Source organism: Pyrus communis, chromosome 6 (genome assembly GCF_963583255.1).
Source record: "Pyrus communis chromosome 6, drPyrComm1.1, whole genome shotgun sequence".
Classification (NCBI taxonomy): Eukaryota; Viridiplantae; Streptophyta; class Magnoliopsida; order Rosales; family Rosaceae; genus Pyrus; species Pyrus communis.
In genome coordinates, this window is record NC_084808.1 from 19,377,146 (window position 1) to 19,403,185 (window position 26,040).

Below are 26,040 nucleotides of genomic sequence, written 5' to 3' on the forward strand. Positions count from 1 at the left end.
ATGAAAAACCCCAGAGCAGTTACTAGCTAGACCACCATTTCGAGTTTTTGACAAGTACTGCTGGAATCTACACATTTTTTTCACCTACAAGTGCTAGCTTATTATTATTTTCAGTTGAAGAGATGTAGGATTAAATAGAAATCAGAAACAGAGAAAGACTTTTAAAAAGTAGGTGGAAAGGGAAGGATGGTCGTCCACAGTCCACAGGATGATATCTGCAGTGTGCTTTTCCTTGCCCCCTCTCCGATCTCTTTAAGTATTATTTCTTGCAACCAAAATACCGTCCGTTTAATACATACTTGCGTACGTATCTTTACTTACACGAGATTATCTCTCCTCCTCGAAGATTATATATCACAGTCTTTAAAACCCTTATCACAACTTCCACATACTTCACCACCCAAAATCCAGAAACCAAAACCAAGACCTTCAGTTCTCATATCCTTCTGCACTCACTCACATTTTCTTTAGAAATTATTTCCACTACCATGTCAATGTCCACCTCCCAAGCCCTAGAAAAACCCTTCGAAGCTTTTGAGCAAGGTCAGGCACAGGTGGGTATTGCTGCTGTGCTGCAGAGAAGCACACTTACTCCGTCCTCTCAATCCGGTGAGAGAAGAGGAAGGCGAAAGCAGGCCGAGCCTGGGAGGTTTCTCGGTGTGAGAAGAAGGCCTTGGGGGAGATATGCTGCTGAAATCAGAGACCCTAACACTAAAGAAAGGCACTGGCTTGGCACATTTGACACTGCTGAAGAAGCAGCTTTGGCTTATGACAGAGCTGCCCTCTCCATGAAAGGCTCACAAGCAAGAACCAACTTCATTTACTCTGACAACACAACTTTCCACTCTCTCCTCTCACCCTTTGATGTCCAAACCCTATTACCACAGCAATCACAGTTTTTCACCACTCAGACTGCTAAACAACAATTCACCAATCAAAACAGTCCACCTCATCATTCTAACACGTTTCAGTCTGATCAAACCCAATTTCAAAACCCTAATAATATTAGGTCATCATCATCGGCACATCATGAGGATGATGAGTGTTTCTTTTTCTCTGGCAATTCGAGTAATTCTAACTCGGGCTATTTGGCTTGCATTGTTCCTGATAGTTGCCTGAGGCCTCCTTCGGATAATGACGACCCCCAAAATTACACAAACTCAAAAGCTTTGAACATTGATCAAAATTGTAGCTTTGCAAACCCTAATAACTCCACTAGTGCTACACTTCCTCTAGATGTTATGAATGTGCAAGCTGATTTAGAAACTCCTAATAACAACAACAATGGAGATCATCAGATTTCTTGCTCTGATGGATTCAGTTATGGATTCTGGGATAACCAGCAGCCATGGGAGTTCAATCCTATGATGACTGAAGATGGATGCATGGGAGCGTTGTATCCAATCGTCGAAAATTCGAGTGCTTATGGATCTTCTTCTTCATTCTCTTGCTTTGGACACTCACTCTTTTGATAAACTTTTGGAGCGTACGTGCACCTATGGATTTATCAATTAATCATTCAATTTAACTATGTGCACTTACTTTTCTTAATTGTGTCCTGAGCTTTTCTTGCAACCCTTTTTCTTTCATTGTAATTTCTACGTCTTTCGTCACATATATATATTTTGTATTTGATAATATTAGCTACTACTTTAATGGCTTTATTGCATAATATAATAGCTGCATTATATGTCTATCTTTACGGCTATCTGCCTGGCCTTTGACTGACAACGTAGCCTAACAAAAAGATGCATGCAACTTAATTTGGATGCAGAAAGAGACATGGACCGATAAGGACTAGTTTGGTATCTTATTTGAAATTTTTTATTATTTCTCAAAATATTTCTTAAAAACAATTTTCTTTAAGACTAAAAAAATTTGATTGGTTTGCAATTTCAAAAATTTAAATCTTACAACTTAAACTAGACAAAAAGATATAAAAAAATAGGGTCGCATGAGAGGGAGAAAGAGGAGAGAAGAGGAAAGAAAGAGAAAGAAAAGAGAGAGATTTGGAGTGAGAGGGGAGGAGGGAGAGAAAAGAAATGAGTAAGTTTAAGTTTAAAAACTCTAAAAACTCATTTTTTTATGTTTTTAGAGAATAGACTATATTTTTGAGTTAGTCTTGAGTTCAGTTTTTTAAAATAGTCCTACCAAACAAGTTTTTAAGGCCTAAAATTTGAAAATTGTTTTTGAGTTTAAAAAGTTGGATTCAAGTAGAGTATCAAACATGCCCTAAGCTTCTTATCCACACAAGTGCAAAGTATTAGTGCTTTCGCAATAACGATTCTAGCTCTTTTGTTTTGCTTTCTAGTTTCTATGCTACACAAAGTTGTAGTTCATATGGGTACTCTTCAACGAGCTTGTAGATTAAATGGTTATTATCATTCGCTCATACATTCTTTTGGTCAATTTTTTTTCTCTCAATATCACTCGTATCTGAAAGTGATGTATTACAATGATTAAAACTCGACCGTCGACTTATATTATAAGGTGACCATATATAGGGAATAATGCATAGTACCAAAATTGACTTTTTAGTGTAAAAATGTGGTTTTTCGTTAAAGTGAACAGTATCAGGAGCTTTTCGTTAAAGTTCCTTAGAATCTATATATGTATGCGCCTAAATTTATGGAAGTAAGGGTAACATACAAGACCCCTCCTAAATATATCTCAAGAGTTCTTGTCCACTCCAAGATTAAAGTAGGATACATAAGCACACTACATTTTAGTGCTTTTTGTCCCCTTGGTTTTCTCTTTAGGGATGCTCATCAAGCACTAATGGTTTGGAAGATAATGAAATGAGATCCATTTGGCCAACACAGTTCATTGCCTTCAAACCTGGATTCGTCTTGTCTCTTTGTCGGTCACTCCATCAAATGAATTAGGCTGTGGAAAATGTGACTCATTATATAGCTGTTTGGAATGCTTAGCAAATTCCTGCATATATAAACCCCATGTCAATGAAATCTTTTTTCCTTGGGAATATCTTGAGCTCAATCATATGGTAGTTTTGCAAATCTTTGGGAGGGGTGTGAAGACATGACCAAAGCCATAATGTTCCTAAACTCGCACATCCCATCAGTTTCAATCTGAGTCCACATTTAGAATGGAAGAAGTTTTAAGGCAAAACTTGTACCCTTTGATGAACCAGATTGCAGACGTGGGTGTAGTCACATTGATTAAAGCGAATGTTTTCTCTCTTATGCACTGAAGTTCAAATCACTTTCCTATTATTTAGTGTAAGGTAGAAAAGGGGATGAAAAAGGATTTCCAACTTGCTAATTCGGTTAAGGGCCATGCTGCCGTATATCAAACTGGAAGAGTAGTCAACAAGTACCCAAAACAAAGGGTAGTGCATGCTCATATATATATATATATATATATATATATATATATATATATATATATATTTTACAAGATGATACATATATTAAACTACTCTAATATATAAGGACGACGTATTTAAACTTAAATACAAAGGGAAGGACACAGTTCTCTTACCCAACTGGTCTGACCCTCATGCAATCTGTGTCTGAAATGGTCAAACTGTATCAAGAAGCAACTTGATATGAAAAAGAAAAAATAAAATAAAATAAAATCATGAACATATCATCCTTTTCTTCTAGTTTGACCATAGTTGATCACATTCATTTTCATAAACCTTCAACCAAGATTGACCTACCTGCCAATAAGTTCAACAGTAATTTGGCATGTATGTATGTATGTGGGATAAAATGGAAGAGAAAGATTATTACAGAGTCAAGAGTGCTTCTTCATATATTTTGTATTTCATAAACATAAAATTTATGAATAACATGGTCAAGCATTTCAATTGACACAACAGCATATAAATATGTATATGATGATCCCACAGAGTAGCAACCACTGTGATGCCTTCTTCTTTGGGTCTTTACTTTGCTTCTGTTTTCGAAAATAGACCTTGGACAAAAAGTGGGGGAACATGAAATCGAACTCCCATGTTTTAACTGAAAGCTCGTTCCCCAGTTTAAAAAAGGAAAATTCAGAAAAGGACAGACATGAATACACGGTCATTTGAAGGGCAAGAATGCCATGGAACTAATGTATTCGTTCTGAAAAATGATGGAGCACAAATGAGGATAATGAGCTCCAAAATTGGAAATGGACACGGATTTGCCTGAAGGAACCGCAGATTCTTTCGAGGTTATTGAAGAGAAAGCTGGGAAAGCTATATGGGGTTTTTGCTAAACTTTTGGAGGTCGGCCATGGCTTATTTGGGATAAAAGGGATGGCCGTATAAAGATGATATAAACACAGAGATGAACATGACTGATGTACGCTAAGGCATTGAGATATGAAGCCCTCTGTTGGAGGACTTGAAAAAGGGGAAAAATGATGCTGTGGGAGAAAGTTGATAAAAAAGGAAGAATGAAAAATTGCTTGACATTTGCTTTAGCTTGAACTATTGAGACTCTGTATTGTTGCCACTGCCAACCGAAGGACCAGAACCCTGAGAAGACTGTTGGACACCCACAGGGGTAACACCACCCTTAGAAACAGTTGAACCTACTGATCCACTCGAAGTGCTCAGCGACGAAGACATTCTGGCTGAAACTAATTCCTTTCCAGAGCTTGAACTAAGCTCAGGCCGCAACTCTGAGGACGCGGATGATGGGGCTAGTGTACCAATTGATGATCCCACTGGGTAGGGTGCAACTGGCATATCAGCAAGAGAAGACGTTGATGAGCTGTAACTGAGTGTTCCAATTGGGTGGTCAAATTTGCATGCGGGTCCAAACTTGCATGCTCCACGTTGTTGATAGTGAGTGCAAAGTGGTGCACCCTGTTATCGCATGGAATTTCAAATTCACAGCAGAAAAATTAGCATGCGCAAGAAGAAAGGTGCATAACTTACCAAGAAGGCATTCACAAGAACATGCAAGAAAGAAAACTGAACAGACTTCACGTTGAGAAAGAAGGCGAGCATGTTAAGTAGTAAAAATAAAGATCGTGACAACCAACACATAAAAGTTGTATAATGCGCAAGCAGACTTCACAGACACTATCACCTAGAAGAATAAAAAAAAAAAAAAACATAAATGCAAGGAAAATAAGAAACCGAAAGGGACCCATAATTAAGTGACACTCCCCAAAATAGACCCTGGGTCCAAAAATTAGTATGATACGGATAGCCCTGACAGCTGACTTACATAACTTCAAACCAAATAATTACCAACTATCCAGCAGCAGACAACATATTTGTTTCAGCACATATTTCCCACAAAAATTAAGTGTTGCTATGTAAACAAGCTGATGGCTGATGTCTATTAAAACAATCATAATGCAAAGGATTTGTAAGGGTGGCTCACCGGGCGCGAAGGAAGACCACTGGAGCTAAGGACAACAGTTGTTTTTGGTTGAACAGCTTCTGGTGGATGATGATATCTACATGAGGAACCAAATTTACAATCCCCTGTTCTCATGTAATACTGGCATTCTGGTTGACCAGGTCTTTCTGGAAATGAAAGCTCCTTCTGGCTAGTGGTTGGAAGACCAAAAGAGGAAGGTAAAGGTATAGGCTGATACATTCCGGTATATGCAGGCGCTGAAGGCGATAGTTGAGTATAAAGTGTCCCAGAACCAACACCAGGTTGAGTACTCGAGGGCAATTGGCTTGCCTGTGTCTGCACCACATGACTAACAGCTTAAGGGAAATTCATGTAACTAAAAAGATAATGGAGCAGGAAATGTTATTTACCTGATACGGATTCCAACCTGGAAAAGGAATTGTGCCCGGGGAAAGTAGCACTTGACCATAGGGGCTTGGAACATACGACCCCTGTAGCAAAGGAGGCCTTGCAAATACTACTCCATACTGTTGTGATGAAACAGATGGCGATTGCACAGTTTGATACAATGTGTGTGTAGCGGGTACAGGTGAAACTTGAGGTGCTGGTGACGGCACTGGAAGCTGTATGCCAGCCGGCTGTGGATGATGGAATTTACAAGTTGCACTGAACTTACACTGTCCAGTTTTCACATAGTAGGAACACTCTCTCTCACCCTGTTTTATTTGCAAAAAAAATCCACGGTTGCAATACTTTACCTCACAGTCGTGAAATGGGACTTACAGTATGACATTTTGAAGAATTAGAAGTTCAAATTTGAGAAATACATACCGGCCGCAATGGATATCCATAATAGTTTAGCGAAACAGGGCTACCAGAGCTTCCTCCCTGCTTAGGATGGTGGAACTTACACGAAGCACCGAATTTGCAAGTCCCTGTCCTCATATAATACTGCCATTGAAAAATTACAGTACAATCAAACAAAGGGAATTGACATATTTTCAAAACAGACAAAGCATGCAATCATCAATAGAGGACGTTACTCCATGCGGAACACATAAGACTGGAAGCTGAATATGTGATCTGCTGGAATCACGTAAATATATACGATAACAAGACAACATTTTGGCCTAAACCCCAAAAAAGGTTAAGTACCTGGCACACAGGCTGCCCCGCTCGCTCAGGGTACTCTAATCCTCCGGGTCTTGCCGCTCCGGTAACCTGAGAAACATGTATCACTCAAACTTTACTTCTAAACAGGTAATCATATGAGCATTAACCACATAGATCTTAATAAAAAAAAAGTTACAAATTTCTCCGCAAGGACTTGAAATTCAACAAATTCAGAACAATCCCACTAATCGATTTGAATAAATACCATAAACTTGATCATCAAATCTACAGACGAAAGCCACGATATCTCTACTAACACAAAAGATCAAACAAAATTCGACCCGAAAACGAAATCACCGCACTGGAATCAATCGATCACGATCCAATTGAGCCCCAAATTCAACCAATTGAAGCAGAAAAAAGGGGTAATTCAATAAAATTACCGTGCTGCGATCACGGGGATGATTGTACCGACACCGTGAGCCGTACCCACAAATCCCAGTCCTCAAGTAATAACTGCAATCGGCCTCGTCGGGTCGCTCGGGGTACGATTCCCCGGGACGGAGCCCCAACTGCCACATGGACCCTGCATTATCACAAAAACCAAAGGATCAAAACCCAATTTGTAAAAACGGAGCCGCATTCGCCCCAAAACCCACCAAATCGCAATCCCCAAAACCCGAAATCGAATCCGAATCCGAATTCGAACGAAATTGAAATGCAGAGTGTTTTGGGGTTAGAAAGGTCTCACCTTCCGGCCCTGTTTCGGGTCCCGGAAAGTTCCACTCCGGCGGCGGATCGGACTGTGACCCTTCTGCGGCCCGACCGTACCGCTCCATTGTACGGTCACACTGAAATCACTTCGATTCTTCACTTAAATATCTCGACTTTTTCCACAATCTCTCTCCTCTCTCTCTCCTCTCAATCTCTATCTGTACAGGGAGAATGAGAGATTATGATCAAATGGGGTTATCAGTGAGATGGAATTCTGAAAAGGGTCTGGATTTTCAGGGCTCCTCTCTCTCTCTCTCCTCACGCACGCACACACACAAACACTGTATGTGTGTCTCCCTCTGTTTCAGTTTTGAGTTCCTCTCTGAGTTTTCAAACCCTTTTTTGGTTTTGTTCTCTTACTTTTCTATCCTCCTTAATTTGAGAGGTTACTTTTTCTTCTTCTTTTATTTATTTAATCTCTCTCTCTCTCTCTCTCTCTCTCTCTCTCTCTCTCTCCTCTGAGTCTGAGCTCCGTTGGTGGTTTATATACGCGCCAAACATACAACAACATTACCATCCATTATTTCTTTTTCCTTAATTAAATTATTTATATATATAATTAATTTAAATAAATCATAATAAATCAAAAAGAAACGAGAACCCATAAAGAAGAAACCAGCACTGCCCATAACAGGTAAACCATGACAGTTAGTGGTGGTGGAATGTTAAAATGACTGTAATGCCCCTGTCTTTTCGACATGTGACTAAAAGAGGTCCATGCTGGCAAGATTTTATTACAGTGTCCTCTGAGACAGGGAATGATGTGATTAAACTAATTCTCTGCAGGTTTATTGCCCAACAAAACCTTCTTCGGATTTTTTTTTTTGTGAGAATTCTAAAGATTCGTAAATTGTGTCTGTTAGTTTTTGTTAAGTGCTATTTATATATAATTTTAAATAAAAATAGTTAAAATGATTTCTAACCACACGATGTACGATGAACGAATATGATTCATGGATTTCCAATATCCTCACAAAGAGGATCCGACGAGGATCCGAATTCGTTTACTGCAAAATACATGCCATGGTAATAGGAATCCAAATTATATAAATTAATGAGAAGTGCTAAGAAGATTATTTCAAAGTGAGACTATTAAATGATTTTATGTTATTTTACAGTTTAACGTCAATTCTCGCAACATTATAAAATATTGTATAAAAAACAAAAATTTATGAAATTTTTTATTTTTAAGAATCTCTTTAGTATTTCTCATCAAATCAAAACAAAAAATGAAGTTTGTAAAATTTTATATTGAGACTGATGGTCATGTTGTCTGCCCAACGTGGCATTGGTAGAAGGATCAAAAGATCTAACCTTAAATTTGTCAAACAAAATGCATACTTTTACATAATTTCACTTTATATATAATGACATTTTCTGTAATATGGAAAATAGTTTGATGATAGAAAATTACAAGTTGAAGTTTATCACTCGAATACATGCATAGGAAATAAGGCGTGACAGTCTAATACGAGTTTTTTTTTTCTTTTTTTTTTTAACAAACAATATTATTTATATTAAGAGATAGGGGATGTGGGGAGGGAGGGGAACAGGTGGTTCCACTATGGTTGGATTCCAACCTGTTGCCCAATCCAAAAGATTCGTGATGGCATTGCGTCGGATCCTGTACATAATGGAACCACCTGTTGCCCAACCCAAAGGATTCGGGATGGCATTGTTAAAACACATTGCCACCTAAGGAAATGGACAAACCAACGCAAATCATTTCTATGTGGGTTGGATTGGGCGAGTTCTATAGATTGGGTCTAATTGTTTTTTGTCTTATGTCTAACGTGAGTATGAATGACAAATATTCAAGTTGACGTTGTGGAAACATATTGTCACCTAAGCAAATGAACAAACGCACCCACCCAAACCATTTTTAGGCAGGTTTTATGGATTTCGCCTAATTGCTTGTTTCCTTATGTGCAATGTGAGAATGAGTGACAAATATACATAGGTCGGGATTGGCATTGTTGAAACGCATTGTCACCTTGAACAAATATTTAAGTGGGTTGGGTTGTGCAGGTTCTACAAGTTTATGTGAGTATGCATGACAAATATTCAAGGGTCGTGTTATACTAGGCACAAAACATGTAGATTTGGTGTTAGAATCTCTACATGTTACTTAACATTGAAATTTCATCATATTTAATCATTCGATTCAAGTGTAAATACACAATTGAAATTTCATCATATTTAATCATTAGTTTAGAACTTATAATAATTTATACTAGCATTGCCTACACACTTTGTGTATGAACACATTTTTTTAGAAAATGAGGAGAGAGAGAGAGAGAACGTGGGGGAGTGGGAGGTTTTTGTTTTTGGGGGCTATTTTTTATTTTAATATTGTAGGTATTTTAATATCACAGGCTTTAATAAAAAATAGTAAAATTTGGACTTGTGAAATTACATTATTGCCCATCATTTTTTGTGTGTGATAGAAGACTAATTTGTCTTTTCACCATCTTTTGGTTGATAAATAGGGTTTCATTAATTAGTAGAAATTCATTTTAGTAAGAAACAACTAAAATTCAAACTAGAGGAAGAAAAAAAACTCCTCAATTAGGGTTCAATAGAAGTCGATTACAATAACAGTTGGAAGAAAAAAATAACATAGTTAACGTTACACTAAAATAACAAAAAATAGAATAACAAAGTAAGAGATGTGGCCACTTAGTTAGTACTACAGTCTAGTGATATTTATTTTCATTTTTAAGTGAAATGTCTTAAATTCGAATCTCGAAAATAACGAGGTCGCAACCAATTTATTCTTATACCCCCTTAGTGTAAATATATCGTTGTACTAAAAAAAAAAACCAAGAGAAGTGTGACAAGAGCTCAACCCATAAACAAAACTAAGAAACTTTTACAAACCCAAAATTTAGTGTTCCAAATCACAACTACATGCGTCAGTTGCAAAATGACCACCAAATCATACTAATTACATTTTTTATTATTGTAAAATTATTTAAAATGGAAAAAAGATTTTATGAGCGCGTAGATAACGGTTCATTGAAATTGACCATATTAACGTCATGCTTACGTAATACACTTGCATCCTCCTTCAAAACTGATGAACTAGCTTGTTTGGTGGCACTGTCCACTTGTAATCTAACCATATGAGAGTAGAGATAATGCTTCGTTTAATCTAACCATATTAACGCCATACTCGCGTAATACACTTCAATCCACTATTAAAAAAGAGCAAAACGAATTTTATGAGCATGCTGCAGATGATACTACCATCACAACATAATGGTTGTTGGCATCTCGTCAACAAAGAAAACAAACCAAATACAGCATAACCAATTAGGCACCTTGCACACATGCAACGCACTTGTTAGCAACGTTACACTAAGATTAATCTATGGAGTTTTAACGAAACATTTTTGGTATTGTTGACTTTTAACGAAAATTATATTTTTACTTTAAAAATCACTCTTGATACTATTCACTTACAACACATTTTTGTCATTTTGATTAAAACCCATAGTTTTTAAACTTTTTTTTTAATTATTTTTCCTATTAATCTCATCATATTATCGTCACGCTCACATAATACACTAGTGAGTATCCGAATATATATTTTCTTTTGAGACTTGTAATAATGTTCTAAGTTGGATTTTCCTTCTCCCCAACCGAGAGGGTAAGAGCACAGCACTACAGCAGGAGCATGGGGTTTCACCCATACAAGCAGAACCGACGCAGCCAGACAGGAGGAAAAGCAACTTTCTCGATCAACCAACCACAAGCCGACACGAACGCATTAAAGATCTCAACTGCATCGAAAACCACGCTCCCGCACAGAGAGTGTATCCTCGCCAAAAGTGACGTCAACGGCCGTACGTCATGTACGGGAGCTCAGTCGTTGTTTGGAACCCGAGCCTCTTTTTTCAGCTTTAGTTGCCTAACTTGTTCGGTGTGCTGTTCACGCACTTTTAAAGCGCGTGGTTCTCCAGACTTTATTCAGTTGGAACTACCCCACAGATTTGGTTGTGTAATAAGACGCGGTTAGTCGGATAAAATCAACGGATCACCTCCCTTGCCGTGAAATGTACGGCTGAGATCTTCCGGGACGTCAGCGCCCAGTGTTTCAACTAGAAAGACATGCGTACATGCGTAGTTGGTGAGAAGTCCATAAATGCAAATTATTCAGCACAAGCAGGTGAGACGTGTGACCGGGTGCACCCGGTTGGGCAAGGATGGACTAGGAGGAGGAGGAACCGGAAGGGGCGGTGACCAGGTGGGAAAGTGGGTTTGTTTGACTTGGGCGAGATTTGGCCACAAGTGGCACTTTTTAAGATTTGGTGGCGGTGGCTCTGATTTGAACTGTAGCAATCGTTTGTCATCAAATGTCGGCGAGCTGTGTGTGTCTCTGTGATTTTTTTCATTTTTTTTTTGTTCTTTCTAAATTTAATTATTATTTTTAATTTAATTTTGTAATTTTATTGGTTGGTCCAAAGGATTAGGCTTTGTTGTGAATTTGTGTGGTGGGCTTTTAGTGATCCATGAGTGTTGTGTTGTGTTGCATGTGAGAATATTGGGCTGTCAACAAATATCTAGCTTTCCTTTCCACTAGTGGGTTTCATTTTCTTACCAAAAATGGTAAAAAAAGGTGTTCGTCTCCCACAAGTTACAACTAGTTGGTTTTGCTTTATATTTAAAACCCATGTTTTCCCTTTTTCTTTTGAAAATTTGTATTTTACTTGTATTTATATATGAGAGAGGATCCTTCACGGATCCGGATTCTCTTTGTGAGGATTATAGGGATTCTCCAATCATATCCGTTTATCGTACATCATGTGATCAGTTTTAGTCATGTATTGTTTATATTCAATTTTAAATAAAAAAAATTTACAATGATTTCTGACTGCACAATGTACGATGAACGGATGTGATTTGAGGATCCCCACTCATTTATATTCACCAAAGAATTTTTAATCTATTTAGGTTTTGGGTAAATTACATTCTATACCTTTTAGGTTTGGGGCTTTTTAAAATGAGTTACAAAGTTTTAATTTTCTTCAACAAAAAAAAAAAAAAAAAGTTTTATTTTCTTATATTGCACCACAAGGTATTTTAGTTGTAGTTGTATTAGGGTTTGTACCGATTTGGGCCTTCTTATGTTCATTTTAGTGGGCTTCGTTCTGGTTTTTTTTTTTAAGAGACCCTGGTGGCCATTCAAGCTCTTCTGGGTATTCTTGTCATGCCCAAGAATCGGCAGGTCAGGTGTGTGATATTGTTGAAAGTTCCAAGAGCAAAAGCCCCCGCAAAATGGTTGATGCAGCTATGCAGGTGGGCATCTAGTGCTCTTTGATTCTTTGTCCTGCTGCCCTCTATGAGTTATTGTTATTAAACCAGAAGTATGATTGCAGTGAGTAAATGTCCATTGGTACTCTGACAACAATTTCATCGTGATTACAATTTCAGGAAATCTCATCCTTGAGGAAGGAAGACAACCTTGAGAGGATGGAGGAGGTTATAGATTTTGGTTTTTCTCACCCGAAATGCAGACATGTACAGCACGGCAGTTTCCACCGGCTGACGTCGCCCAAGTATTAGACGAAGCCGTGACTAGCTTGCAGCCATTCTGTCCGCAGAACCTTTCGGTTGACGGAGAAATACACAAGTGCATGGGCATTGTTAGGAATCAGACACTGGCGTTGGTGCCTACATGGTTCCACTTGACACCCTAAATGTGCTGTGCATATTTTGTGCATCCTTTTTGCCCTCTTTATGATATCCATCAACCATCACCAAAATCAAATGCCCGTAGAGTTGTATCTTGAAGCATTTTTGTATGTATATATAATAGTATAATTGTTCAATAAAATTCTCTCCGTTTCAAACACTCCCCTCCCTCCAGCGTAAATTATATTTGTAATATCATTTGTATTTCAAAAAAATAATCCCAAACAAATGATAGGTGTAAATCCTTTCATATTATACGAGAAATGTCATTGACACTTCAAGAAGATCATTACGCACTCTTACAAAATCTCTCGTATTGTTCGTAATGAACTGCAAAATGAATTTTTTAGAATGTCAATAAAAGCTGCTTATTATAGTTAAACTGTTAATCTAAATGGTTAATTGGACAAATATTATGGTTATATCTCCATTTTTGTGTTCTTAACTTAAGATCTAATGGTTGAAAATTTTGGAATATCCGATACTCAAAAGCATCATAGAAAATCTCCCTACGATTACTGTAGCAAGTACTTAGAGATCAATGGATTTCACAATTAAAAAACGTATCAAAACAAATATCAGAACACTTGTGATGTAAGAAGAGACAAGAAAATCAGTGTAGAATTCAAAGAATGATGCCCCTTACATTTGGTACAAAAGTGAACAACTCACAGCTTCCACCCAGCTTTTGCTTCTGAAGCCTCTACTTGCAGGCACAAAAGTTGAACCCTAATTTCACCCCCTATCACAACTTTACTTTCTTCTTTTTAGGCCTTTTTACCACACCGCACCCCGAGTCTTCCATAACCTGGAGCGCATCACAAGTTACAAGTTAGTATCAAAAGAAACGAGGCTACATTAAACCTATAAGAAATGATTTCAGCATAAGATCATCCGCCTTTGGTTTATTCAATCCAAAGTCCAAAGATAAACATCGGTAGGTAGTGTGAGTAAGGGGTGTGCGGAAATTCACTTCCCTAAACACGTAAAGAAAACGAATGAAAAACGAGAAACAAAACCCCGTCAATGAGACAATTGCCTGTGATAAGTTAACAACCTTTTGTTGCTTCTTTTTCTTCTCACTTTTCATCTTCTTCTTCTTCTTCTTCTTATTCTTTTTCTTCACCTTCTTGGGCTCTGAATTCTCCACATTTTCTTCCTGTCGAGGGTCCTGCATTTTTCACCCAAATTTCATAAAAACACTCAAGGAAGTAATCTCATTTTCTTTCCATACAACCGATATCGAGGGCGAGGAAATCAAACGGAGTACCACGGGTGCAACGGTAACTACTAACTACGCTTAATCACTTGAGCTACAAGCACCATGGTAATCGAAGACTAAATGGAACCAAAACTTGAAAGTAAAACACATAATTACCTCAGTCTCAGAGTCATCAAAGGAGTCAACATGCCGTATTCGGATTCCAGAATTCGATGCGCCACCTGATTAACCCAAAAAAATCCCAATTTTAACTTAATCACATTTGATTGGAGTAAAATGCCTGTGATTAACAAGATGCTCGATCGAACAGAGTGTAATTACTTGCAAAAACGGTGCGTTTAGCGTTCTGAACAGCGCGTTCGAGAAGATGCGGATTGATGGAGTCCAATCCATCGGGATTCTGTAGCTTTCTCTCGAGAAATTTCGCCAACGCCGCCGCTTTGTTCGTTGTCAACGGACCTCCAGGATGAGACAACCTATAGATACACATACATATATCCACACATATAGTTGTATGTAATCACTCACCGGAACAAAGAAAACCCTAAATTAAGAAATGAGGAAGAAGTAGTATGGAAAAGAAACCTGGGTTGGCAACGAGGAGGGGGCAAGGATGGGAGAGGCGCGAATTTGCTGCCTCTTAAGGCCTTCTTTTCGTCCTCGGTCAACTCTTCTCCTCTTTGTTTCACCATTTTCTCCTCCGCCGGCGGTGGTTGATGCGACTGATATCACAGCTACGATTCAGATCGGGAAGAGGACGGTACGACTCCGACTAATTTTGTATCCGAAAAAACTTTAAAATATATTTTCCTGTGATTTTGTTTGGGTCGCTCCTCAAAAACCATTAAATTAGAGGGATTTTTTTTTTTTTTTCTGGGTAAATTACATTTTATCCCCTCAGGTTTAGGATAAATTTTCATTCCTTACAATATCTTTAAAACATTTCAATTTTATACATTTACTTATCATTTTATTTCAATTTCATACATCCGTTAGAAAATCTGTTAAGTAAATCGTTAAGTGATGACGTGGAAAATATGAGATCCACATTTATGCTGTCGTGGCTGCCACATTTGTGCCACATAGCAAAAATAATAATTTTTATGCATTTAAAATATAATATTATTACCCTATTTTATTATTATTATTTTTTTTAAAACAACCAAACAAAACAACCCTAGAACCCTCGCGACCCATTTCTCCATCTCCTCCCTCTTCACCTCCCATCCCTTCTCTCTCCCTAGACACACTCATCCCTCTTCACCCCCTACCCACCTTCAGCTTCGAGGCCCCAGCCGAGACTTTCCATAAGACAACGGCGTTGGAGATTGCGAGATCAGGCGAATCGCCAAATAGGTGCTTGGTCAATCGATGCTCCGGATGTTGGTGAAAGGTCTGGTTGATCGGATTTTGGTGCCGATGTGGTGAGCTCTTCTACTTCGAGCACCAGTACTCCGACCGCCATGTGTGCAGCTACGAGTATTTGGGGTTTTGGGTGGGGTGGGGGGATTGCAAGGGAGGTGGGGGTGGGGTCGAGGTTGGGGTGGGGGGGGGGGGGGGGGGGGGTTGAAGAGGAATGAGTGGGTTTGGGGAGAGAGAAGGGATGAGAGGTGAAGAGGGAGGAGATGAAGAAGTGGGTCGTGGTGGGGGGCTTCTGGGTTTGTTTTGTTTGGTTGTTTTTTTTTTTTTTTTTATATATATATAATTTTTTTAATAGGGTAAATAATATTATATTTTAAATGCATAAAAAAAAAAAAAATTTGCCATGTGGCACAAATGTGGCAGCCACGTCAGCATAAATGTGGATCACATATTTGTCACGTTATCACTTAATGGTTTACTTAACAGATTTTCTAACGGATGTATGAAATTGTAATAAAATGATAAGTAAATGTATGAAATTGAAATGTTTTAAAGATGTTGTAAAGAATTGAAATTGACCCCAAACCTGAGGGGGTAAAATGTCATTTACCCTTCTTTTTTTTTTTCAATAAGAAGAACATTTAAATTTCAAAATTGTATTAAGACTTAAGAGATTTAAAATTGTATTAATTTACAACTGTTGTAGGCCTATTTGACTGAACTATTCTAAGTGAATAGAGAGGGGGAGGTAGGCAGCAATAAGAGTGAGAAGAGAGAGATTTAATTTTGAGGTGTGTGTTGTATTACCCATTGTGCCATAGTAGTAGGATATGTTAAATCCTTACTCTTTTAGGATTACAACTCTAATAAGATATTAACTACTAATAGGGAATATTCAAATATATCCATAGATACACTAGGATTTACACAATCACATTTCTATTCTAAATATGACCGCAACAATAACTTTTATTTTTATTTTTTAACAAACGATATTATTTACACTAAGAGAAAATGAGTGGATTTAGCTTTCAAGGGGCCAGCAATAATGTGGTTATACCTTTTATCTTGAGCGCATCTGATTCTATGTTAAATTGATGAGTTCTTTGAAAAATAGCTCACATGTCATCAATTTAATGAATGATCAATCAATTTGATCAAAATGTGTATGTTAAAACTAGACCCAATGGTGCAAATTGAAAAATTAAAAATTTATAGACTATTTTGAAATTCACTCCAAACACTTGGAGAAAGTGATATAATTAGTCATTTTAGGTTGGATTCATTTGATACTTAATTATTATGATTTAGTTCATATAATGTATACTTCAACTTTCTTGTGTTAAACTTTTGGCTCATAAACATAAAAGTGCAATACAAATTTTTTTTAAAAGTTAGATTTATAAATTATTAGACGAATTCTTTACGGAAGAAGAACATATTCTTTAATATTCTCAAGAGCTTCTTATACCTTGAAGAAGTTTTATAAAGGTCGAATTTGGTATTTGGATATTTTATTGTATAAAGATAAAACTAATATTAAAAACAAAGATTTCCTACAAACCTGACTTTTCCATTTTCATTGTACCCCAAAAGTCAACCTTCCAAAAGATAATTATATTTGGGAATGGGCGCGCTTGACTATTCATTGCTCCCATGGACTCACAATTTTGCCTCAATCATTTATAAAACTCAAATTTCGTCACACTTTTGATCATTTTGTAAAATAAACTTTCACTCCTTTTTTTATATTCTGCACTCCCTCTCTTATTCATAGCTACAAGACTGAATCAATCAACCGCGAATTAAGGTACAAAAACAAGTAATAGAGTCAATGAGAAGAAGAAAGGAGTGTAAAACTCAGTTTTCTTTTTCGTGAAACCATACCCTTTTATCTCTTTTCTAGTCAAAATAGTCTATAAGATTGTTATAAATCCTTATTTTGGTCCTTGAAATTTAAAATCGATAGAATTAACTCCTGAATTTGTCCACGATCAATTTCAATCATTTTGCCAAAAATTCCGTCAAATAAGAACAGAAGGATAAAAACACCTTCAATTTTTGTTAAATCATTTTAGCCCAGATCTATTAAAATGATTGTATTTTTGTCCCTTTGATCCTTATATGACAACAATTTTCACAAAATGACCAAAGTGATTGACTTTGAGCAAACTCATAAACCACTTCTATCGATTTCATATCTCAAAGACCAAAGTAGATAGTTATACCAATCTCAAGGACTAATTTGGCTATTAAAAAAAAAAAAAACAATAATTAAAATCTTACAAGAAATTTGGCATCAAATAATCCAAGTCCCACCCACATTTGGGTGATTTTAGATAATTTATTTTAATTTTCTTTTTACAAATGATAAACTTTGTAACCAATACACAGCATAACATGGTTCTGTTTATTGAGTTCTCCATTTGCCTGCTACTTACAATACGTTTGAGGATCAAACCAATAGACGAAAAATACGAAACGAAATCGAAAAAAGCCAATTACATGTTAACAACTACAAGTAAGCATATAGCAGTAGGCACCCAATGGCTTCAATTGTTCAGCATTCCTCCACCCCCCATCATTTTGTTCCATCATTTCCCCCCTAATTTTTCAACAGAAAAGTAATACAGGAGCCCCGCTGTATTCGGCTACATCACATCTACATCGGCAGCACAATGTAAATAACAAGGGAGGGAGAAGCCCAACAAATTTCTGAGGAAATGAATTCCTCTCAATTTACAGGCCTCTTTCTTCAAAATCCTAAAAAAACCAGGCGAAGCCAAGAAGCCAATCCAATTGTATATTTGAATGAAATGAGAACAAGTCACCGTGCAAGGTACTGGATTCTCTAATCAACGGTTGGGGTAGGAGGAGATGGCGCCCATCTACACATGCGTGAAGTCGAGAACCACTGATCGAACTCCTAGCTTTTTCAACCATTGTTTTTAGGAGCTAACCAAGCAAGAACTTGAAAACGTCACTTAGTGAAACAATGCCTTCAACCCGCTTACTGCCAGCTTCTACAATAACCAGTCGTCTGACACCTGAAATCCAAGATTTGAGGGAAGTTAAGTGGGAAGATTGGCTGGACATATCGTTCCCTACATGATCACAACTCTGCACCTTTACGTAACATCATCGAAACATTAAGTCTTTAACATTTCTAAATATAAAAGTGAATAGAGAAATACCTGGATTGGCCAATCGCTCCATCACTTTATGCAGAGAATCACTGCGCAAACACATCTGGCATCTTTGACCTCTTGGTTCAAAGGGAGAAAATGAGTCTTGTCCCAACTGCAATGCCTACAGAAACAAAGATAAGAACTAAGACTACATCCCTGGAAGCTTCTCCAAAAAGCCAAAAGCACCCTGGACGGTCTCTTCCACCAGAATGTATGAATATGTAGTGAAAATGTCAAAGGAAATATTCCTTCAAACTGAAAGAGGAGCCACCTAACTAAACCACAACTTTAAATTCAAAAAACCATAGAGCCCCTAAATCTCCCGACCTCCAAAATAAATAAATGATTGGAAATCTGTCTCTAATGCATCTGAAGAACTCCCATTCCATATGACATTTAAGATGCACAAAAGAGTGAAGAAAATTTGTATGGAAACCGGAAAACAACTATGTTCAGGAATTACACCAGTTACCTGTTGAATAGTCATTTCATTGAGATTAATATGTGCGTATGCTCTATCTTTAGCCAAAGCTGTTATGTCACTGTCAAGAAAATGTGAATGGAAAAATATCAATAATTGTTTGTTAAAATAAAAAACAGCTGATTATTTATTTCAATCAATCAAGACAACAACTAGTAATTATACCCAAATAGAATTACAACTAACCTTCGACAATATATATCCAGTAAAGAGTTATTATCATCAACTATAGGTATTGAACTTACTTGAGCTGCAAAGCAAACACAAAAATGCATTTGAGTTAGCATGATGGGATGCATATCTAAAATACTCGCTCACCCTAAAACTTTGGTGCTACAATACAAGGTCATCCATGCATAACCTAAAAATTAATCGTAACAAATCCTTAAACACAATTTAAATTCAGATAATTTGATCCACTTCCTACAGTAGCAGGCTAGCAGATGCCAGCACAATGCATGGATATGTGTACATCTATTGGAGAAGGCATCCCACTTCATGACAATTGCTGCACACTCAAAAATTCTACAGCTCAACCACAAGGCTTACCTTGAACTAGCAAGTTTAGAGCTGCACTAAGCGAAGCACTTGGTCTCAACATTGCTAATGGTCGACGATTCGTCTCTCCAATTTCCGGAACCCAAGTACTCACATTAAGTGCACATATTGGTGCTTGAAGTATGGGTAATGAGCTAGATGAATGCCTAAAGTACCTGCAAACACCTGCAAATTGACATTTATCAGTACCAATTACGAACTGAACCTACGGTATTATTTAATAAGTTTCCAAAGAGCTTACATTTTAAAATACCAGACAGTGAAGCAAGATGTAATAGCTGCGGAAATAAGCCATCTTCTGAAGATGAATGGATAATTGGAACCGTAGCAACCCCATTTTGCAAAATTTTCAACACAACATCTTTCATATTATCATATGGTCCAGCCTGAAATATCAATAATGAACCAGTCAAAGCAAAAGTATTAAACCTAGCATGCTACAAAAACTACCATATGGTCACGCAGACAGTTTACCATGTAAACATTCACATTTATGCTAACGAGGACTACGATTACATGAGCATCAGTTTGACAGTGGTTGCATGCGACGGCCCATTTGTGGGTCTGTCATGCTACCACAGAATTCAAGTTTTAACTTTGACATTTGTTTTACTTGTTTGGAGACAAACTATTACTGATTTAAGTTGTGACAATGTTTTGAACGCTTCCAAATGATCATTAATGAGTTTGCATCGTACGCAACAGAAGAGTCGTTGAAACAACTTCACAAGGAGGGCTGCTTCTGTACTCAAGAAGCGATTCTTAAAGGCATCAAATTATAAGTTTCTTCTTGTGTCTTTTAAATAAGATCTCAAAATAATTCCAAACCACGCAGACACATAAAGACCTTATTATTGCATGAATACCTAGGATATAAAATTGTGTATATTATATGCAAGATGTATATATTTGTGTATAGCAGCAGGTGATGTTCTTTGCCAGATACTTGCCGTGTTATGTTGTCAAATTACGAATCTAGCGCGACAGATTAAAATAAAAACCCACCTGATCAACGGTAAATACTGCATTTACAAGACAGAAATACAAAGAGTCACATAAAACACTCACATGGACTAACTGTCTCGGCACTCCTCTCCCATGTTCATCAATCTGTCCATTTAGATATGCTTTTCCCTCTTTCCATGCTGATATAGTATGTGTTTCAAGCTCTTCCTCTGTCAAATTAGATCCATGGTTCCCAAGCTAAAAGACAAAAATAAAGTTAGCTACTTTAAGAAATTATCGTACATCACTCAAATGTGGGTGTGAGCATTGCACAAAACTAATAGCAAAATCCTACTTAAAAAGTATTTGGTCAATAAAGTAAGCTGATAAAATTTTACCAAAGTCTGATTCACAATTCCCTAAGAATGTATACATTAGTGAAGAACGACAGAAATAACAAACAGGAGATGGAAATCTCAAACTAATATATTTGAACTTTTGTCATCAAATTACTATCCAAGAATTCAAAATAACAATGATATAACTGCATCTTGAAGAACTCACCAAAGGAAAAAAATCATTTCAGATTCAAACATACCTCTCTCAATATTAAAATAAAATCCAATGCACTGAGAACTCCAACAAAATGTCCATTGCTGAAGTCCCAAAGAGGCGCCAAAGGGATTCCCTGGAAAAAAATTGGCTCAGAAAGATGCATATGCTGGCTCATTATCAGCATCAAGCAAGCACGCCAACAAAAAATGAAGGAACCAAGGTACTGTGCAAATTTCGACAACTAGCAAAGCTTAGATAAATTCCTTAGTTGAATTGGGTTTATAAAAATGATGTGAAAATATCAAATTGAAACAATTATAAGGGACCCATAAAGATATATGAGGGTGATCCTCCAGTTATGACATAGAACTTAATATGAGTTTAGAACTACCACAATGCCCACTAAAACTGATACTAATAGAGATCAAGCTAGAATGTATTCATTTCCTCCTCCACAAATCAAATACGCAGAGCATGATTCAACCAACAATGAGAAATGTATTTTTCTTTGTACATACCTGCTCATGCAATATATGAAATGCTTGCTTTACAGGTAAATCAACATCCAGTGCAACAACCTGTAAACTTGATGTGATTAAAAAAAGAAAAAAAAGAGACTAATGCATAATGAATCAAATTCATATACACCAACCAAATGTAGAATGCATAAAGGAGGGCAACGACAAATCATCCAAACCTTGCCTGACTCCGGGAGTAGTTCATATGTGGTGTGTGTGGACAGGAAGACAGAAATACGATCACGAGAGCTTTGCAAATCAGCCTCTGATATCCTCAGTACTACATCAGTTAAAGTACCGTCTGTAATCCGGACCTGTGTTGTAAAAAAGATCACAATCCACTCTTACCAATAACTCATTAGAGAAAAATAACAGAAAGTAAATACAGCTTACAAGAGCATAAAATGAGTGTTAAAGTGCAAGGAAGAATTTTTTTTATTTGGGAAAAAAGGTGACTCAGACCATGAATTCCATAAGCAACCTAGTAACTCAAATCACAAACACATCACATGGATGGGATAATGTTGAAGCACCCTGAATTCAGTAAAAATCTTATAGGAAAGGTTAATAGAAAGAGAATTACATTTCGAGGTAACAATGATATGATCTTAAATGCTGCCCCAGGGAAAAAACATACATAATCTTAAATGATAAGGAATGAATGACTCTTACCAAACGCTTAAAGGCCTCATTATCCTCTTCCATATAATTAGGTCCAGAAGTCATCTCTGAGGTTACATTCGGATGAAAGAGATTAGGATCTGTGGCCAAGAGAATGTTCACTAACCCATATTCACCACTCACGTAAGGTTGGTGCTCATCATGTCGCCATTCGCCATCAACAAAAAATTTGTACTGTAGTATAAGAAACACATGCAAAGTAAGACTTTGATGATGTGTTTAAATTCCTATCAATGTAAACACAGAACACCCCAGTACTAGCATTCTAACATCAAACTGCATGCAGGCTTGATAAAAATTCACATATTCTACCAAAAAAGTACGAAACTGGTGATCCACTTGAGATGAACATGTGATTTTCAAAATTCAAAAGAATAAAAAAGCCCGATAGTAATTATATGATATCCATAGATTATTCGTAATATATTCCTCTATACATCTGTGAGCCAAGCCAATTATCCAGAATTCATACCAACTACCACATCACCTCCTAGACTAAAATTTCTCAGCACTGACTCTATTACTTGATATATTACTACTAATTCAGCTTAATGAAGCACCCAATAGGGATTTCCACACTACCATCACATAGTATCACCATATGGAAGATTAAAATGAGAAATATTCATGAACAGGAATCCCATAAGGAACACGGCAAGAAAGATACCAAAGATGACAATGCTAACTTCACTGCCTCAAACAACTCACAGCTTTTTTACATGCAGGTTCGAACCATGTGTGTCTACCTTCACATCTCACCCTACCCATCCAATGCCACTTGAGCCAAGACTCATTAACAACAATTTTGTCTTCCATAAGCTCATATTGTGATACAGGTCTCCAAGCTCTTAGTTCTTATATACCATATACTTAGTTCATCATCCTATGCCTATGATCACTGAGTGCTTCAAAATTCAACTATGGTGGGCAACAAAAATATTCCAATTCCAAAAGGACATTCAAACCAAAATAAACTTCTTTAACCATTTCAGTACTACATTAATATAGTATAATTCAAACGAAACTTCATAATGGTAATACCTTATATTAACCCTTCATATTTCTTCTCATCAATATCAAGTTTGAGTGTATGAAGACTATGATTTGATTCTATTAACTAAATTCACCTACATTTCAATCGATTATTAACAAAACTCAACTACATTACACCCTTTTCCATGGCCTGCAATCAACTTTCTCAACTTTGCTCCTATAAAATGTAAAGATTGATATGATTCATTACAAGCTTTATCAAAGAATCCATCATCTATGATCACTGAATCAATCGTGGTTGACTGCTACTACTCATATTCCCCTCAAAAGTGAAAGCTCGTGAATTTACACAACAACAACAATTCAAATACTTCAATTCCGAAACGAAAAAACTTACTTGGTGGTATCCAGGCGTTACACTGTAAACAGCTTGAAACACAGTGGGGCAACCCTCAACCGGTGTCATAGGAATGAGTTCAGACCACCTGCTGCACAAAGAACATACCATTTGAAACACACACAAATATAACAGCAGCCCAACAAATCAGATATAATTAAATTCCATTTATATATAAACAAAATTCGAGACCGAAAACTCAGAGTCTCACCGGACAAATGATCCACTGAAAAACACACTTCTGCCCCCATAAGGCCACACAAAGCGCATTGGGATCAACACCGTGCTTGGAACTCCAACAACATCCCGCGCTGAATCCATGTTGGTAGCAAACATTTGTCCCCAAATTCATACAAATATTCTCAGAAAAAATTCAACCCTCCAAGCTAAAAACTCCCAATGACATGCCCGCTCAATCTATTTACTGCAAAAACAAAAATTCAACCAAATTACGGTAAAAATCCCAAAATCAGAGCAAAAGAAACAAAAAATTGAGCTGATTCAACACACTCCCAGAAGAAAACCAACCAAAAAAATCATTTTACTTCCCGAAGCTAAAATTGAACCGGAAAAACCCTGAAGCACGTGGAAATTGGGAGCAGAAAACCTACCAATTACAGCAGCGAAATGCCCTCCATTTCGAGAAATCTATGAAAAAGGCAAATGAAATTAAATTGGGGGAATGGAAACCCTAGCGGAAATAATTACGACGGAAAATTTAAAAAAATGGGTGAGAAAATCGAGAAAGGGGTTGCGACACGATCGAATCTAATTTTCGAACCCTAAAAGACAGAAAACTCTGATAGTGATGTTAAAAAATCATAAAACGATATGTTTTTCCATTTTTCTTTTTGCTTTTTGTTTTCCTTAAAAAACTGCTACTATGCCCACTCTATGGTCTTATTTCTTTTAACTACATTAAGATATTTTCTATCGCTTAGAAAATTTAAAATACCAAATACTGTCTTTTAACCAGTTTATATTTCTAAAATATTCGTAACAGTCTAAGTTCTAAATAAAATAAATATAAAGAATGATTGAATCTTTGAGATTTTAAGAAAATGAAGAAGTCGTGAAAGTCCTCCCAACCTCGCCCAAAGCAACCACAACCAAGCACCACATATGACCGCGACAACCCCTTTTCTCTTAGCCGCTAGAAAAGTTACATTCCTTTCTTTTTATTCTCCTTTCTCTTTCCTTTCTATCTTTTTCTTTTTTTTTTTCCTATCATATCTGAATTTAAGATTCATCTCTATATTTATTCCTAAATTCCAATTCAGAATTAAAGGTTGAAATGTAGGAAGAAAAGAAGAGATAGAATTTGGCGTGGGTGGGACGAAAGAGTTAAAAAGAGTGAGGAATGAGAAAAGAAAATGGAGAGGTTTAATTCGTTTCTCATTTTTTTTTTTTTTTTTTCTACTGTTTTTTTTTTTTTTTTTTTTACTACGGAGAATACATAAAATGAGTAATTTTTAACTTAATTTTGGAAGTCTTTTAACATGGAGTTAATTTGGGTGGGGGAAATAAAGCTATGAATGGGCACATTAGCACTAAAAAAATTGTACAGAAGCAAAGCAACTACTACCAAAGGAGCTTCGAAAATTTACCAAAACTCGGGAAAATGAACAGTGGTGTGCAAACTACTACTGTGATGTAATCATGAAAATATAAATGGTAAAAGTTAAACTGCAGAAAATTTTTGGACGGTGTGAGATGTTGTTCAAGTTTCTTTTCCCATGTCATTACGGGCGAAGATTTGGTTCATCTCACATGTTCGTTTGAGATAGACTTGTATGTAATAATTTAGAGTGAAAATATTAAACGTACGTGATTATTCCGTCCAAAAGTTCAAAATTTATTTATGCTGCTAAACTACAACCACATGGCACGTTAAAAAATTAGAAAAATAAATAAATTTCCTTATGTTTGTTAATCTATCTCTATATATAAAAGAAGAAGGTAAATTTGATGAAATATTCATAGTACTAAAAATGCCCATTCTTCTTACTACTTTTTAAAGAGACAATTTAATTAAATAAGGAAAAATTAGTAAAAGAAAAAAATTAAAAAAAAAACCCACATACATGGAGTTACTAACCATTTTTAAAAATTATACACTGTATGTGACATCCCACATCGCCCAGGGGAGTGATCCTTATATGTATATTCCCATCCTTACCTAGCACGAGGCCTTTTGGGAGCTCACTGGCTTCGGGTTCCGTAGGAACT

At 36.7% G+C, this 26,040-nt stretch overlaps 4 protein-coding genes across 6 annotated transcripts; 1 reads left to right on the plus strand and 3 right to left on the minus strand.

The window, feature by feature from the left end:
• Positions 1-488: 488 nt before the first annotated feature.
• LOC137736179 (ethylene-responsive transcription factor ERF086) lies at positions 489-1,472 on the plus strand. Its single transcript, XM_068475502.1, has one exon. The coding sequence runs from the start codon at positions 489-491 to the stop codon at positions 1,470-1,472; it is 984 nt and encodes a 327-aa protein (XP_068331603.1).
• Positions 1,473-3,764: 2,292 nt separating this feature from the next.
• Positions 3,765-7,630, minus strand: LOC137736955 (zinc finger CCCH domain-containing protein 34-like). Its single transcript, XM_068476282.1, has 7 exons — positions 7,192-7,630; positions 6,884-7,026; positions 6,483-6,548; positions 6,159-6,278; positions 5,738-6,043; positions 5,349-5,663; positions 3,765-4,822 (listed from the first exon to the last, which is right to left on the minus strand). Exons 1-7 carry the CDS (start codon positions 7,277-7,279, stop codon positions 4,442-4,444), a joined length of 1,419 nt encoding a protein of 472 aa, XP_068332383.1. The 5' UTR covers positions 7,280-7,630; the 3' UTR covers positions 3,765-4,441.
• Positions 7,631-13,405: 5,775 nt separating this feature from the next.
• LOC137737802 (nucleolar protein 58) lies at positions 13,406-14,965 on the minus strand. Of its 2 annotated transcripts, none has more exons than XM_068477361.1 (5): positions 14,719-14,965; positions 14,455-14,609; positions 14,290-14,354; positions 13,995-14,082; positions 13,406-13,719 (listed from the first exon to the last, which is right to left on the minus strand). In XM_068477361.1, the coding sequence occupies exons 1-5, from the start codon at positions 14,823-14,825 to the stop codon at positions 13,679-13,681; spliced, it is 456 nt and encodes a 151-aa protein (XP_068333462.1). In that variant the 5' UTR covers positions 14,826-14,965; the 3' UTR covers positions 13,406-13,678. The 2 variants fall into 2 exon arrangements, with proteins under 2 accessions (XP_068333462.1, XP_068333461.1); XM_068477360.1 differs by having other exon boundaries at positions 13,969-14,082; positions 14,719-14,964.
• Positions 14,966-17,793: 2,828 nt separating this feature from the next.
• On the minus strand, positions 17,794-24,636 carry LOC137737801 (sucrose nonfermenting 4-like protein). 2 transcript variants are annotated; one of them, XM_068477359.1, is made up of 14 exons: positions 24,423-24,636; positions 24,023-24,235; positions 23,812-23,899; positions 22,413-22,595; positions 21,920-22,054; positions 21,741-21,800; positions 21,266-21,355; positions 20,791-20,925; positions 19,964-20,108; positions 19,714-19,887; positions 19,351-19,414; positions 19,156-19,225; positions 18,690-18,804; positions 17,794-18,542 (listed from the first exon to the last, which is right to left on the minus strand). In XM_068477359.1, exons 2-14 carry the CDS (start codon positions 24,145-24,147, stop codon positions 18,451-18,453), a joined length of 1,476 nt encoding a protein of 491 aa, XP_068333460.1. In that variant the 5' UTR covers positions 24,148-24,235; positions 24,423-24,636; the 3' UTR covers positions 17,794-18,450. The 2 variants fall into 2 exon arrangements, with proteins under 2 accessions (XP_068333460.1, XP_068333459.1); XM_068477358.1 differs by having other exon boundaries at positions 23,812-23,902; positions 24,423-24,635.
• Between the last annotated feature and the right edge of the window lie 1,404 nt (positions 24,637-26,040).